This window comes from Chiloscyllium punctatum, chromosome 18 (assembly GCF_047496795.1).
Source record: "Chiloscyllium punctatum isolate Juve2018m chromosome 18, sChiPun1.3, whole genome shotgun sequence".
In the NCBI taxonomy this organism is placed as follows: domain Eukaryota; kingdom Metazoa; phylum Chordata; class Chondrichthyes; order Orectolobiformes; family Hemiscylliidae; genus Chiloscyllium; species Chiloscyllium punctatum.
The window spans coordinates 82,110,564-82,125,887 of NC_092756.1; the positions used below are offsets into that span (position 1 = coordinate 82,110,564).

At 56.7% G+C, this 15,324-nt stretch overlaps 1 protein-coding gene across 2 annotated transcripts in view; it reads left to right on the top strand.

Annotated features, from left to right (window-relative positions):
• The window catches only part of septin3 (septin 3), a 95,956-nt gene extending 81,357 nt beyond the window's left edge, over positions 1-14,599 (top strand). For both annotated transcript variants that reach the window (XM_072588581.1, XM_072588580.1), the window contains exons 7-10: positions 3,883-3,978; positions 7,926-8,022; positions 9,607-9,658; positions 12,984-14,599. In XM_072588581.1, the coding sequence (XP_072444682.1) occupies positions 3,883-3,978; positions 7,926-8,022; positions 9,607-9,658; positions 12,984-13,110 (372 nt within the window). In that variant the 3' untranslated portion in view covers positions 13,111-14,599. The remainder of the gene's footprint in view (positions 1-3,882; positions 3,979-7,925; positions 8,023-9,606; positions 9,659-12,983) is intronic.
• The last annotated feature ends 725 nt before the right edge of the window (positions 14,600-15,324 follow it).

Genomic DNA, 15,324 nt, shown 5'->3' on the forward strand with positions numbered 1-15,324 from the left:
AGGTCACCCCTCAGCCTCCGACGCTCCAGGGAAAACAGCCCCAGCCTGTTCAGCCTCTCCTTATAGCTCCAATCCTCCAACCCTGGCAGCATCCTTGTAAATCTTTCCTGAACCCTTTCAAGTTTCACAACATCTTTCCGATAGGAAGGAGTCGAGGATTGTACAAAATATTCCAACAGCGGCCTGACCAATGTCCTGTACAGCTGCAACATGACCTCCCAACTCCTGTACTCAATATTCTGACCAATAAAGAACAACATACCAAAGACCTTCTTCACTATCCTTGACTATTGGGTGGCATATTGGCTCAATGGTTAGCATTACTGCCTCACAGTGTCAGGGTCATGGGTTTGATTCCAACCTCGGGCGACTGTCTGTGTGCAGTTTGCACATTCTCCCTGTGTCTGCGTGGGTTTCCTCCCACAGTCCAAAGGTGTGCAGGCCAGGTGAATTGGCCATGTTAAATTGCCCAGTGTGTTAGGTGCATTAGTCAGGAGTAAATATAGGATAAGGGAAAGGATCTGTGTGGGTTTCTCTTTGGACGGTCAGTGTGGACCTGTTGGGCCGAAGGGCTGGTTTCCATACCATGGGAAATCTATCCTATCTACCTGTGACTCCACTTTCAAGGAGCTATGGACCTACAGTCCAAGGTCTCTTTGTTCAGCAACACTCCCGAGGACCTTACCATTAAGTGCATAAGTCCTGCACTGATTTGCCTTTCTAAAATGCAGCACCTCGCATTTATCTAAATTAAACTTCATCTGCCACTTCTCAGCCCATTGGCCCATCTCATCAAGATCCCATTGTAATCTGAAGTACCCTCTTCTCTGTCCACTACGCCACCAATTTTGGTGTCATCTGCAAACTTACTAACTATACCTCCTATGTTCATATCCAAAGCACTGATCCTTGTGGCACTCCACTGGTCATAGGCCTCCAGTCTGAAAAACAACCCTCCACCACCACCCTCTGTCTTCTACCTTTGAGCCAGTTCTGTATTCAAATGACTAGTTCTCCCTTTATTCCATGAGATATAACCTTGCTAACCAGTCTACCATGAGGAACCTTGTCGAACGCCTTACTGATTTCCCAAGCACAAAGCCATGTTGACTATCCCTAATCAGTCCTTGCCTTTCCAAATACATGTACATCCTGTCCCTCAGGATTCCCTCCAACAATTTGCCCACCACCGAGGTCAGGCTCACTGGTCTATAGTTCCCTGGCTTGTCTTTACTGCCCTTCTTAAACAGTGGCACCACGTTTGCCAACCTCCAGTATTCCGGCACCTCACCTGTGACTATCGATGATACAAATATCTCAGAAAGAGGCCCAGCAGTCGCTTCCCACAGATTCTAGGATACACTTGATCAGGTGGTGTGGATTTATTCACTTTTATGCATGTCAAGACATCCAGCACTTCCTCCTCTGTAATATGAATAATTTTCAAGATATCACCATCTATTTCCCCACAGTCTATATCTTCCAGGTCTTCTCCCCAGTAAATACTGATACAAAATATTTGTTTAGTATCTCCTCCATCTCCTGCAGCTCCACACAAGGGCTGCCTTGCTGAACTTTGAGGGGCCCTATTCTCTCCCTAGTTACCCTTTTGTCCTTAATGTATTTATAAAATCCCTTTGGATTCTCCTTAACCCTACTTGTGAAAGCTATCTCATGTTCCCTTTTTGCCCTCATAATTTGACTCCTACTGCCTTTATACTCTTCTTAGGATTCACTCGATCTCTGCTGTCTCTACCTCACATCTGCTTCCTTCTTTTTCTTAATCAAAAGCTCAGTTTCTCTAGTCATCCAGTATTCCCGACACCTACTAGCCTTGCCTTTCACCCTGACTGGAATATACTGTCTCTGGACTGTTTTAATTAGTTATCTTGGGCTTTTTTTATATCAGGTCATTGAGTATGAGAGCAAGGATGTTATTGATTCACCTATATAAGACATTCAACCTCAGCAGGAGCACTGTGTCCTGTTCTCGGTGCTACACATTGAGAAGGATTTAAAGGTATTGGAGAGGTGCAGATGAGGTTTGATTTGAGTTAATTTATTATTGTCACATGTACCTGAGCACAGTGAAAAGTTTGGTTTTGCGTGCAATACAGGCAAAGATCACAGGATGATAGACCAGAGTCAGGAATACAGTGTTACATCTGCAAACGAAGGTGCACTTAAAGAAAGAAAGATCAACATTAGATTTGAAATTTGAGGGGTCCATGCAGAAGTTGGGCAACACGGTGGCTCAGTGGTTAGCACTGCTGCCTCGCAGCACCAGGGTCCCGGGTTCAATTCCAGCCTCGGGCGACTGTCTGTGTGGAGTTTGCGCATTCTCCCCGTGTCTAGATTAGAGTGGTGCTGAAAAAGCACAGCAGTTCAGGCAGCATCCGAGGAGCAGGAAAATCGACGCTTCCGCCCTTCAGGCTCTCTGCCTGTATTCCTGATGAAGGGCTTTTGCCCGAAACGTCAATTTTCCTGCTCCTCGGATTATGCCTGAACTGCTTTGCTTTTCCAGCACCACTCTGACCTAGACTCTGGTTTCCAGCATCTGCAGTCATTGTTTTTACCTACATTCTCCCCGTGTCTGTGTGGGTTTCCACCAAGTGCTCTAGTTTCCTCCCACAATCCAAAGCTGTGCAGGTCAGGTGAATTGGCCATGCTAAATTGCCCGTTGTATTCAGGGATGTGTAGGTTAGATGCATTGGGGTAAGTGTAGAGTAATAGGGTAGGGGAATGAGTCTGGGTGGGATACTCTTCGGAGGGTCAGTGCGGACTTGTTGGGCCGAAGGGCCTGTTCCCACACTGTAGGGATTCTATGACTCTCTAAGTCTAATGATGTGGCATCTTCAGACCTGCAAGTAGATTTAAGAGAGCAGTGTTTGTAAGTTTAACAGAATTGAGGTGTAAAAGTGCAGACCCGTTGTAAGAAATGTGAGAGTAAGATCTGCTGTAGAGACTAGATTCCTTACAGTGTGGAAACAGGCCCTTCGGCCCAACAAGTCCACACTGCCCCGCCTAAGCGTAACCCACCCATACCCCTACATCTACATCTACCCCTTACCTAACACTACGGGCAATTTAGCATGGCCAATTCACCTGACCTGCACATCTTTGGACTGTGGGAGGAAACCCACGCAGACATGGGGAGGATGTGCAAACTCCACACAGTCAGTCGCCTGAGGCAGGAATTGAACCCAGATCTCTGGGGCTGTGAGGCAGCAGTGCTAACCACTGTGCCACCGTGCCACCCGCAAAGAGTCATCCTGAGTTGGCACCATCTTGAATCCGAGAATGGTTCAAACAGCGAGGAATTTCAGTTTTGAAGATTGATCGGAAAAGTTAGGAATGTTCTCTTTGAAGAAAAAGATGAGCTGAGAGGAGATTTCGCGAGGTGCCCAAATCCTGAAGGTCTGGACAGAGGGGCTGGGGCGAAACCATTCCAGTTCACAATAGGATCGAGAGTCAGAGTGCACAGATCTAAAGTGATTGTGAAAGAGGATGATGTGTGGTTCAGGCTTGGGGCGTTCCCCTGGGAGTGTGTTGGAGGCCGGTTCAATCAAGGCAGTGTAAAGGTAATTAAACTCAAATGTAGGCAGGAGGAGACATGGGGAAAAGGCGAGAGAGTGGGACTGGGTGCATTGCTCAATCAGGGGGCTGGAACCGACAGGATGGGCTGAACGGTCTCTGTCTGATTCTGCAATTATCCCTCGAGAGAGTGGAGAATATCATTTGTTGTGACTCGCTGTTTCTTTTGCAAACTGAGTTTTGCGTCTTTGCCCCTTCCTGAGCACCTCTCAGTGACTCAGTGAGATTGAGGGGGGGGTTTGCCTACGGGTGTGTGCTTTTTATAAGCTCTCTGCTTTGACCTGCCAGGTGCGGAAGGAGCTGGAGAGCAATGGCATTGAGTTCTACCCACAGAGGGAGTTTGACGAGGACATGGAAGACAAGATGGAAAACGACAAGATCAGGGTAAGTGGGATCCAGTCGGAGCTCTGTGTGGGTGCGTGTGGAGATAGTGTTGGGAGATCTGGGTCTGGGTCTGGGTAACAAGGCCATGGGGGCTCCCACTCCACAGGAACCCCTTCCCCAGGCAGCTGTTCCGGCATCCGACCACGTTTCCTGGTCAATCCAGATTTATCGGAGCACCTCCCCCCGGCATATCACTGCCTCAGAATGTTTCAATGAATCTGCCTCCATTGCTTTGTTACATCTCCCACTCAGAAAGTGCGCACTTATCTGTTCACCCCCCCCCCCCCCCCCCGAGGAAGTTCTCCAGAGAAACCCCTCTAGGCCTGACCTACCATTTCACTCGCTACCCCATTCCCCGAGGGACGGGACTGGTCAGCAGGGGGGAGAAGGCGAGCGCACGTTGGAAGGGGGGGAGTTGGTGAGGGAGGGGGTGTGAGTGAGGGGCTGGGGAAGATGAGTGAGGGGCTGCTGAGAGGGGAGGGTGAGGGAGGGACTGGCGAGGGTGAGGGAGGGACTGGCGAGGGTGAGGGAGGGACTGGTGAGGGTGAGGGTGAGGGAGGGACTGGCGAGGGCGAGGGTGAGGGCGAGGGTGAGGGTGAGGGTGAGGGAGGGACTGGCGAGGGTGAGGACGAGGGTGAGGGAGGGACTGGTGAGGGTGAGGGTGAGGGAGGGACTGGCGAGGGCGAAGGTGAGGGCGAGGGCAAGGCTGAGGGCGAGGGTGAGAGTGAGGGTGAGGGAGGGACTTGCGAGGGTGAGGGTGAGGGAGGGACTGGCGAGGGTGAGGGTGAGGGTGAGTGTGAGAGTGAGGGTGAGGGAGGGACTTGCGAGGGTGAGGGTGAGGGAGGGACTGGCGAGGGTGAGGGTGAGGGAGGGACTGGCGAGGGTGAGGACGAGGGTGAGGGTGAGGGCGAGGGCAAGGCTGAGGGCGAGGGTGAGGGCGAGGGCGAGGGTGAGGGCGAGGGTGAGGGCGAGGGTGAGGGTGAGGGCGAGGGTGAGGGCGAGGGAGAGGGTGACGGCGAGGTTGAGGGCGAGGGCGATGGTGAGGGCGAGGGCGAGGGTGAGGGTGAGGGCGAGGGCGAGGGTGAGGTTGAGGGTGAGGGCGAGGGTGAGGTTGAGGGTGAGGGAGAGGGTGAGGGCGAGGTTGAGGGCGAGGGCGATGGTGAGGGCGAGGGCGAGGGTGAGGGTGAGGGCGAGGGCGAGGGTGAGGTTGAGGGTGAGGGCGAGGGTGAGGGTGAGGTCGAGGGTGAGGGCGAGGGTGAGGGCGAGGGTGAGGGCGAGGGTGTGGGTGAGGATGAGGGTCAGAGTGAGGGCGAGGGCGATGGTGAGGGCGAGGGCGAGGGTGAGGGTGAGGGTGAGGGCGAGGGTGAGTGCGAGGGTGAGGGTGAAGGTGAGGGTGAGGGCGAGGGTGAGGGTGAGGGTGAGGGCGAGGGTGAGGGTGAGGGTGAGGGCGAGGGCGAGCGTGAAGGTGAGGGCGAGGGCGAGGGTGAGGGTGAGGGCGAGGGTGAGGGCGAGGGTGAGGGCGAGGGTGAGTGCGAGGGCGAGGGTGAGGGTGAGGTCGAGGGCGAGGGTGAGGGTGAGGGCGATGGTGAGGGCGAGGGCGAGGGTGAGGGTGAGGGTGAGGGCAAGGGTGAGGGTGAGTGCGAGGGTGAGGGTGAGGGCGATGGCGAGGGTGAGGGCGAGGGTGAGTGCGAGGGCGAGGGTGAGGGTGAGGGCGAGGGCGAGGGTGAGGGTGAGGGTGAGTGCGAGGGTGAGGGTGAAGGAGAGGGAGAGGGTGAGGGCGAGGGTGAGGGCGAGGGTGAGGGCGAGGGCGAGGGTGTGGGTGAGGGCGAGGGTGACGGTGAGGGCGAGGGCGATGGTGAGGGCGAGGGCGAGGGCGAGGGTGAGGGTGAGGGCGAGGGTGAGGGTGAGGGCGAGGGTGAGGGCGAGGGTGAGTGCGAGGGTGAGGGTGAAGGTGAGGGTGAGGGCGAGGGTGAGGGTGAGGGTGAGGGCGAGGGTGAGGGTGAGGGTGAGGGCGAGGGCGAGCGTGAAGGTGAGGTGAGGGCGAGGGTGAGGGTGAGGGCGAGGGTGAGGGCGAGGGTGAGGGCGAGGGTGAGTGCGAGGGCGAGGGTGAGGGTGAGGGCGAGGGCGAGGGTGAGGGTGAGGGTGAGGGCAAGGGTGAGGGTGAGTGCGAGGGCGAGGGTGGGGGTAAGGGCGAGGGCGAGGGTGAGGGTGAGGGCGAGGGTGAGTGCGAGGGTGAGTGCGAGGGCGAGGGTGAGGGAGAGGGTGAGGGCGAGGGTGAGGGCGAGGGTGAGGGCGAGGGTGAGGGCGAGGGCGAGGGTGAGGGTGAGGGTGAGGGCAAGGGTGAGGGTGAGTGCGAGGGCGAGGGTGAGGGTAAGGGCGAGGGCGAGGGTGAAGGTGAGGGTGAGGGTGAGGTCGAGGGTGAGTGCGAGGGCGAGGGTGAGGGAGAGGGAGAGGGAGAGGGTGAGGGCGAGGGTGAGGGCGAGGGTGTGGGTGAGGGCGAGGGTGACGGTGAGGGTGAGGGCGAGGATGAGGGTGAGGGCGAGGGCGATGGTGAGGGCGAGGGCGAGGGCGAGGGTGAGGGTGAGGGCGAGGGTGAGGGTGAGGGCGAGGGTGAGGGTGAAGGTGAGGGTGAGGGCGAGGGTGAGGGTGAGGGTGAGGGCGAGGGTGAGGGTGAGGGCGAGGGCGAGCGTGAAGGTGAGGGTGAGGGCGAGGGTGAGGGTGAGGGCGAGGGTGAGGGTGAGGCGAGGGCGAGCGTGAAGGTGAGGGTGAGGGCGAGGGTGAGGGCGAGGGTGAGGGCGAGGGTGAGTGCGAGGGTGAGTGCGAGGGCGAGGGTGAGGGTGAGGGCGAGGGCGAGGGTGAGGGCGAGGGTGAGTGCGAGGGCGAGGGTGAGGGTGAGGGCGAGGGTGAGGGTGAGGGCAAGGGTGAGGGTGAGTGCGAGGGCGAGGGTGAGGGTAAGGGCGAGGGCGAGGGTGAGGGTGAGGGCGATGGCGAGGGTGAGGGCGAGGGTGAGTGCGAGGGCGAGGGTGAGGGTGAGGGCGAGGGCGAGGGTGAGGGTGAGGGTGAGGGCGAGGGTGAAGGTGAGGGTGAGGGCGAGGGTGAGGGTGAGGGCAATGGCGAGGGTGAGGGCGAGGGTGAGGGTGAGGGTGAGGGCGAGGGTGAGGGCGAGGGCGAGGGTGAGGGTGAGGGCGATGGCGAGGGCGAGGGTGAGTGCGAGGGCGAGGATGAGGGCGAGGGTGCGGGCGAGGGTGAAGGTGAGGGTGAGGGCGAGGGTGAGGGTGAGGGCGAGGGTGAGGGCGAGGGTGAGTGTGAGGGCGAGGGCGAGGGTGTGGGTGAGGGCGAGGGTGACGGTGAGGGTGAGGGCGAGGATGAGGGTCAGAGTGAGGGCGAGGGCGATGGTGAGGGCGAGGGCGAGGGCGAGGGTGAGGGTGAGGGCGAGGGTGAGGGTGAGGGCGAGGGTGAGTGCGAGGGCGAGGGTGAGTGCGAGGGTGAGGGTGAGGGAGAGGGTGAGGGCGAGGGTGAGGGTGAGGGTGAGGGCGAGGGTGAGGGTGAGGGTGAGGGCGAGGGCGAGCGTGAAGGTGAGGGTGAGGGCGAGGGTGAGGGTGAGGGCGAGGGTGAGGGTGAGGGCGAGGGTGAGGGTGAGGGCGAGGGCGAGGGTGAGGGCGAGGGTGAGGGCGAGGGTGAGTGCGAGGGCGAGGGTGAGGGCGAGGGTGAGGGTGAGGGCGAGGGTGAGGGCGATGGCGAGGGTGAGGGCGAGGGTGAGGGCGAGGGTGAGGGCGAGGGCGAGGGCGAGGGTGAGGGTGAGGGCTAGGGCGAGGGCGAGGGTGAGGGTGAGGGCGGGGGTGAGGGTGAGGGCGAGGGCGAGGGTGAGGGCGAGGGCGAGGATGAGGGCAAGGGCGAGGGGAGCGATGAGCTTTGTGCTGATTGATTGAGTTGTGTCCTTCCCCCAGGAGACCATGCCGTTCGCCATCATTGGCAGTGACACGGAATATCAGATCAACGGGAAGAGGGTGTTAGGAAGGAAGACCCCATGGGGCATCATTGAGGGTGAGTCCCGCGACTTGGGACAGTTTTGTTTTTACAAACCTGCTGTGGTTGGGTCAGAGAGATTCACCCTCCCCATCTCTGCCCCTTTCCACCAACCTCTCTCCCCAGGTACCTCCCCCTAACACCCGATCCCAGTAACCCTGCTTTTCCCACAGCCAATCCTCCTAACCTGCACATCCCTGGACAGGGCAGACCTCGCCCCTGTATAACCACTCACCACATGAAAATGCTACTGGTCACATCACAGACACCTCTCCTGACAATCACCGTCGATCTATGCCTTCAGTACACCCTCCCATGGAAACAGTTTCTCTCCACCTACTTGAACCAGACTCCTCCTCATTCAAATCTTCTCTCCATCTTCTCTTCCCCAAAGGAAGCATAAACCCAGCATCCCCGATCTAACTCGGAACTGAAGTTCCTCATACACTACAGATTTTCATTGAGTCGAGATGGATAACAAATTTCCAGGGTGACAAGGCAGAGTCACCTCTTTCGCAATTGAGTTGTAAATGTCCTGATGTTTGTTGACCAATCCCCAAACTACTCGGCAGGTCAATCCCTCAAACGCCCTGGAAATAAATTGATGCCAAAGCTCTTTATAATACAGCCATTAGAGCTAATACATCTACTTTCTCTTGAATTTGGAAACAAGTAATGGAGTAATGATTTAGTTGGTCAGGCAGCACTAACACAGGGAAGCAGCTTCAAATCCTTCATTGGGAGGGAGGGACACACAGTTTATTGTGCTGTCCACATCCTCAGGACTTAGAGTCATGGAGCATGGAAACAGTCCAACTCATCCATGCTGACAAGATATCCCAAATTAATTTAGTCCCATTTGCCAGCACCTGGCCCATATCTCTCCAAACCCTTCCTATTCATATACCCATCCAGATACCTTTTAAGTGTTATGATGGTCCCATTTCCTCTGGTAGCTTATTCCATACACACGCATGAAAAAGTTGGCCCTCAGGTCCCTTTAACATTTTGCACCTCTCACCTTAAACCTATGCCCTCTAGTTCTGCACTCCCCTACCCTGGGAAGCAGACCTTGTCTATTTACCCTATCCATACCCCTCATGATTTTATAAACCTCTATAAGGTCACCCCTCAGCCTCTGACACCCCAGGGAAAACAGCCCCAGCCTGTTCAGCCTCTCCCTGTAGCTCAAATCCTCCAACCCTGGCAGCATCCTTGTAAATCTTTTCTGAACCCTTTCAAGTTTCACAACATCCTTCCAATAAGAAGGAGACCAGAATTGGACGTAATATTTTAAAAGTGGCCTAACCAATGTCCTGTACAGCCGCAACATGACCTCCCAACTCCTGTACTCAATACTCTGACCAATAAAGGAAGATTGATCTCGCTGTTTGTGCACTTTCTTTGCAGCTGTGGTCTATCTCGCTCTGGTCTATCACCCGATGATCTTTGTATGTTATGATCTGCTTGTACTGCACTCAAAACCAAACTTTTCACTGTACTCAGGTGCTTGTGACAATAACAATTCAAATCAAATCAGATTAGGTGACAGAACAAGGGCATGCTGTTTCTGAATTGATGTTTCTTTCTGTTCCTTTCTAGTTGAGAATGTGACTCATTGTGAGTTCCCACTTCTCCGGGACCTCATCGTTAGGTAAGGATATATCCGACACGTGTGAGATTGACTTGGTTTGTTATTATTATTATCGTTCATGAACCTCTTTCTTTATCCCCCTCCACATCTTTCTATTTATCCTGTGCCACGTGTTCCCTTCTCCATCTCTGTTCCTGTCCCCTCTCTGCACTGTTTATCTTACATTTTTCACATTGATCTTGTTCATGTTTTCACTCTCCTGCTCTCCATCTTCCTGCTATTTTGTACAATGTTCTGCTGGTTCTTTCCTGTTTTCCTCTTTATCTCACGCTCTCTGTCTCTCCTTAATTATCTTCCTTTCCTTTTTATCGTCCACCTTTTCTGTTTCCCGTCCACATTTATTGAAATCTACTACTTTGATTTTGTTCTGAGCCCTCTTTTCCTCCCTTCTCTCTGGTCAATCGATTTCTCCTCCTGTGATGATTCTCTTTCCCTCCTTTGTTCTCTTTCTGTCACTATCTCTCTCTTTTAACTACCTTTCCCTCCCCCCTTCTGTTGAACCTCCCAATTCTCCTCCTTTCCTCTTGCCCTACTGCATGTCTCTATTTCCATCCTAATTCCTCTCTCCCCCGTCCCCTCTCCCTGTCCCTCTCTCCCCTGGCCCCTCTCTATGTCCTTCTCTCCCCTGCCCCTTCTCCCTATCCCTCTCTCCCCTGCCCCCTCTCCCATGCCCCTCTCTCCCCTGCCCCCTCTCCCTGTGTCCCTCTCTCCCCTGCCACCCCTCCCTGCCCCTCTATCCCTGCCCGCTCTCTATGTCCCTCTCTCCCCTGCCACCCCCTCCCTGCCCCTCTCTCCCCGCCCCCTCTCCCTGTCCCTCTCTCCCCTGCCCCCTCTCCCTGTCCCTCTCTCCCCTGCCCCCTCTCACTGTGTCCCTCTCTCCCCGCCCCCTCTCCCTGTCCCTCTCTCCCCGCCCCCTCTCCCTGCCCCTCTCTCCCCGCCCCCTCTCCCTGTCCCTCTCTCCCCTGCCACCCCTCCCTGCCCCTCTCTCCCCGCCCCCTCTCCCTGTCCCTCTCTCCCCTGCCCCCTCTCCCTGTCCCCTCTCTCCCCTGCCCCCTCTCACTGTGTCCCCTCTCTCCCATGCCCCCTCTTCCTGTCCCTCTCTCCCCTGTCCCCTCTCACTGTGTCCCTCTCTCCCATGCCCCCTCTTCCTGTGCCCCTCTCTCCCCTGCCCCCTCTCCATGTGTCCCTCTCTCCCCTGCCCCTCTCCCTGCCCCCTCTCTCCCCTGCCCCTTTCTCCCTGCCCCCTCTCCCTGCCCTTCTCTCCCCTGCTCCCCTCCCTGTATCTCTCTCTCCCCTGCCCCCTCTCACTGTGTCCCTCTCTCCCCTGCCCCTCTCCCTGTCCCTCTCTCCCCTGTCCCCTCTCACTGTGTCCCCTCTCTCCCATGCCCCCTCTTCCTGTGCCACTCTCTCCCCTGCCCCCTCTCTGTGTGTCCCTCTCTCCCCTGCCACCTCTCTGAGCACCTCTCTCCCCTGCCCCCCTCCCTGCCCCTCTCTCCACTGCCACCCCTCCCTGTCCCTCTTCCCCTGCCCCCTCTCCCTGTGACCCTCTCTCCCCTACCACCTCTCTGTGCACCTCTCTCCCCTGCCCCTCTCTCCCCTGCCCCCCTCCCTGCCCCTCTCTCCCCTGCCCCCCCCCCTCTATGTCCCTCTCTCCCTTGCCCCCTCTATATGTCCCTCTCTCTCCTGCCCCCTCTCTATGTCCCTCTCTCCCCTACCCCCTCTCCCTGTGCCCCTCTCTCCCCTGCCCCCCTCCCTGTCCCCTCTCTCCCCTGCCACTTCTCCCTGTCCCTCTCTCCCCTGCCACCTCTCCCTGCCCCTCTCTCCCCTACCCCCTCTCCCTGTCCCTCTCTTCCCTGCCCCCTCTCCCTGTCCCTCTCTTCCCTGCCCCCTCTCCCTGTCCCTCTCTCCCCTGCCCCCTCTCCCTGTGCCCCTCTCTCCCCTTTCTCCTCTCCCTGTCCCTCTTTCCCCTGCCCCCTCTCCCTGCCCCCCTCTCCCCTGCCCCCTCTCCCTCTGTCCCTCTCTCCCCTGGCCCCCTCTCCCTTCCCCTCTCTCCCCTGCCCCCTCTCCCTCTGCCCCTCTCTCCCCTTTCTCCTCTCCCTGCCCCTCTCTCCCCTGCCTCCTCTCCCTGTCCCTCTTTCCCCTGCCCACTCTCCCTCTGACCCTCCCTCCCCTGCCCCCTCTCCCTCTGCCCTTCTCTCCACTGCCCCCTCTCCCTCTGTCCCTCTCTCCCCTGCCCCCTCCCCCTCTGCCCTTCTCTCCACTGCCCCCTCTCCCTCTGTCCCTCCCTCCCCTGCCCCCTCCCCCTCTGTCCCTCTCTCCCCTGCCCCCCTCCCTCTGCCCTTCTCTCCCCTGCCCCCCCCCCACTCTGCCCCTCTCTCCCCTGCCCCCTCCCCCTCTGTCCCTCTCTCCCCTGCCCCCTCTCCCTCTGTCCCTCCCTCCCCTGCCCCCTCCCCCTCTGTCCCTCTCTCCCCTGCCCCCTCTCCCTCTGACCCTCTCTCCCCTGCCCCCCTCCCTCTGCCCTTCTCTCCCCTGCCCCCCCCCCCACTCTGCCCCTCTCTCCCCTGCCCCCTCCCCCTCTGTCCCTCTCTCCCCTGCCCCCTCTCCCTCTGACCCTCCCTCCCCTGCCCCCTCTCCCTCTGCCCTTCTCTCCCCTGCCCCCTCTCCCTCTGTCCCTCTCTCCCCTGCCCCCTCTCCCTCTGTCCCTCTCTCCCCTGCCCCCTCTCCCTCTGCCTTTCTCTCCCCTGCCCCCTCTCCCTCTGACCCTCTCTCCCCTGCCCCCTCTCCCTCTGTCCCTCTCTCCCCTGCCCCCTCTCCCTCTGTCCCTCTCTCCCCTGCCCCCTCTCCCTCTGACCCTCTCTCCCCTGCCCCCTCTCCCTCTGTCCCTCTCTCCCCCTGCCCCCTCTCCCTCTGTCTCTCTCTCCCCTGCCCCCTCTCCCTCTGCCCTTCTCTCCCCTGCCCCCTCTCCCTCTGTCCCTCTCTCCCCTGCCCCCTCTCCCTCTGTCTCTCTCTCCCCTGCCCCCTCTCCCTCTGCCCTTCTCTCCCCTGCCCCCTCTCCCTCTGTCCCTCTCTCCCCTGCCCCCTCCCCCTCTGTCCCTCTCTCCCCTGCCCCCCTCTCCCTCTGCCCTTCTCTCCCCTGCCCCCTCTCCCTCTGTCCCTCTCTCCCCTGCCCCCTCTCCCTCTGTCTCTCTCTCCCCTGCCCCCTCTCCCTCTGTCCCTCTCTCCCCTGCCCCCTCCCCCTCTGTCCCTCTCTCCCCTGCCCCCTCTCCCTCTGTCTCTCTCTCCCCTGCCCCCTCTCCCTTGTGGCTCTCTCTCTGTCACTCCACAGGACTCACCTCCAGGACCTGAAGGAGGTGACACACAACATTTTCTACGAGACATATCGGGCCAAGAGGCTGAACGAAAATGGAAATCTTGCCCATGACACAGTCGAAGCGCACGAGAGTAACCTCTGAACTCGCTGGATGGAACCCTCTGTCCCTGCAATCTTCTGTAAAATCTCATTTTTGTAAAATTGACACCAAGCAAACACAGATCTCTCATTTTGCTGGAGTGGGGCCCTTTTAAAGGTTAGCCACTCCCTCACGTCAGACATCCATCGATATAACACACCTTGAATAGTTTATTTAACCTTTATGTTTCAGCACCTGAACCCGTTTCTGTGAACCTTCGAATCCCGATAAATTCTTTGCTCCTTGTCTCACGTTGTGCCCCAACTTTATCATACTCGACTCTGTCAGAGGGTTGGTCACGTCACAGAATCGGCTAATGTTCTGGGAATCTGGGTTCAAATCCCCGCCATGGGTGGAATTTAAAAACCAGCCGATGAGTAAATCTGGAACTGAGGTGTCATCTCAGTCATGGTGAAACCAGCATTGGGCTTTGTGAAAGTCTGCCTGGCTCGCTGACACCAATAGGGAAGGCTAGCTGCTGTCCTTACCCAGACTGGCCTGCTCATGACTCCAGACACACAGCGATGTGTTTATACTTAACTGGCCTCAGTAAACCAGACAACAGATGTCACTGATACCCCTATCCTGTGAAAGAATGATTCAGTTTAACACATTGGAATGCAGTAGACCATTCAGCCTATCGAGTCTGTGCTGACCCACCTGAAGATTACCCTACCACATCCCCTAACCTGTTTAAAAACCCTCTCTGTTTAAAAAACACAGCATGGCCAATCCACCCTGACCTGCACCTCTTTGGACTGGGGGAGGAGAACCATGCAGACACGGGGAGAATGTCACCAGAGGCTGGAATTGAACCCAGATCCCTGGTACTGTGAGGCAGCAGTGTTATCCACTGAGCCACCGTGCCACCCAAAGTTCAGGAGGCTTTTCAGGACTCTGTTTAACCTTCCTCCCCAGTGCAGGGTAGAGCTGTCTCCTGGTACCCAGGCTGACACCAATCAATCTGTTGCGTTAGTCAGCAAAAGGAGGTGATAGCCTAGTGGTGTTATTGCTGGATTCTTAATCCGTGACCCACCTGGGTTCACATCCCACCCTGGTATTTGGTGGAATTAAGAGTCTAATGATGACTATGAAAGGATTGTTGGGGAAAAATCCATCTGGTTCACTAATGTTCCTCAGGGAAGGGAATCTGGCCTACTCCAGACCGATTGGTTGGCTCTTTAAGGGGTGGGTAATAAATGCTGCACTAGCCAGCAGCACCCTCACCCTGAGAATGAAAGGAAAGCACTCTCTGGGATTGAGAAGGATTTTATTGTAAATCTATAATTTGACATAAATGCCAATTTCCACATTTCCCATCTGGACGCTTGATCAGAAACCTGACTGAAAGCCTTCGAGGGCATTGATGGAACACAGCCAAAAAATAACATCCCCTTAGAAGAGAGGCAAGTCCGTCAGGAATTACAAAACCCTCTTCAGCTTTTCCTTTCGAAAATGAACGCAGCTATTTCCTTCAAAATCCAGCTTTGGTTTTCAAAAGACCACGAAGAAACCAGCTCTTTGTTTTTTTGATGACCAATGGTAACAAATCGTTGGTTAAAAGCGCACATGCTACCCATGACCCACTTTGATCACTGAGGAGAAAGTGAGGACTGCAGATGCTGGAGATCGGAGCTGAAAATGTGTTGCTGGAAAAAGCGCAGCAGGTCAGGCAGCATCCAAGGAGCAGGAGAGTCGACGTTTCGGGCATCAGTCCTTCTTCAGGAATGATTCCTGAAGAAGGGCCGGTGCCCGAAACGTCGATTCTCCTGCTCCTTGGATGCTGCCTGACCTGCTGCGCTTTTTCCAGCAACACGTTTCCACTTTGATCGCTGAACTGGTTAAAAACTCACTGACCCCACGATGTGTGGGAATATCCTCGTTCTCCTTGGCTCGTTACCAGACGTTGCCACTGTCATGGGAACACACTGCGGGATGAGGGGCTCGTGTGGATTGTTTCGATGGCAATCGAGGGATTTGGCTCCTCATCCTCCTATCTCCATCTCAAACCAAGCAGAACTCAAACTCCCTCAGAACACCAGCTCACCAGAGAGTTTGGACAGCAGACTCTTACTTGAGATCACCTCATTGTACCATTGGTCTCCATAGCTTTATATACAGCAACACCTTGACCAATTTAGAGTCCATTTGTCCACAATTCAGTGCCCGTTTTTCCTGTAGTATAAATTGTTGTAATCATTTGGGATTTGCATGTGT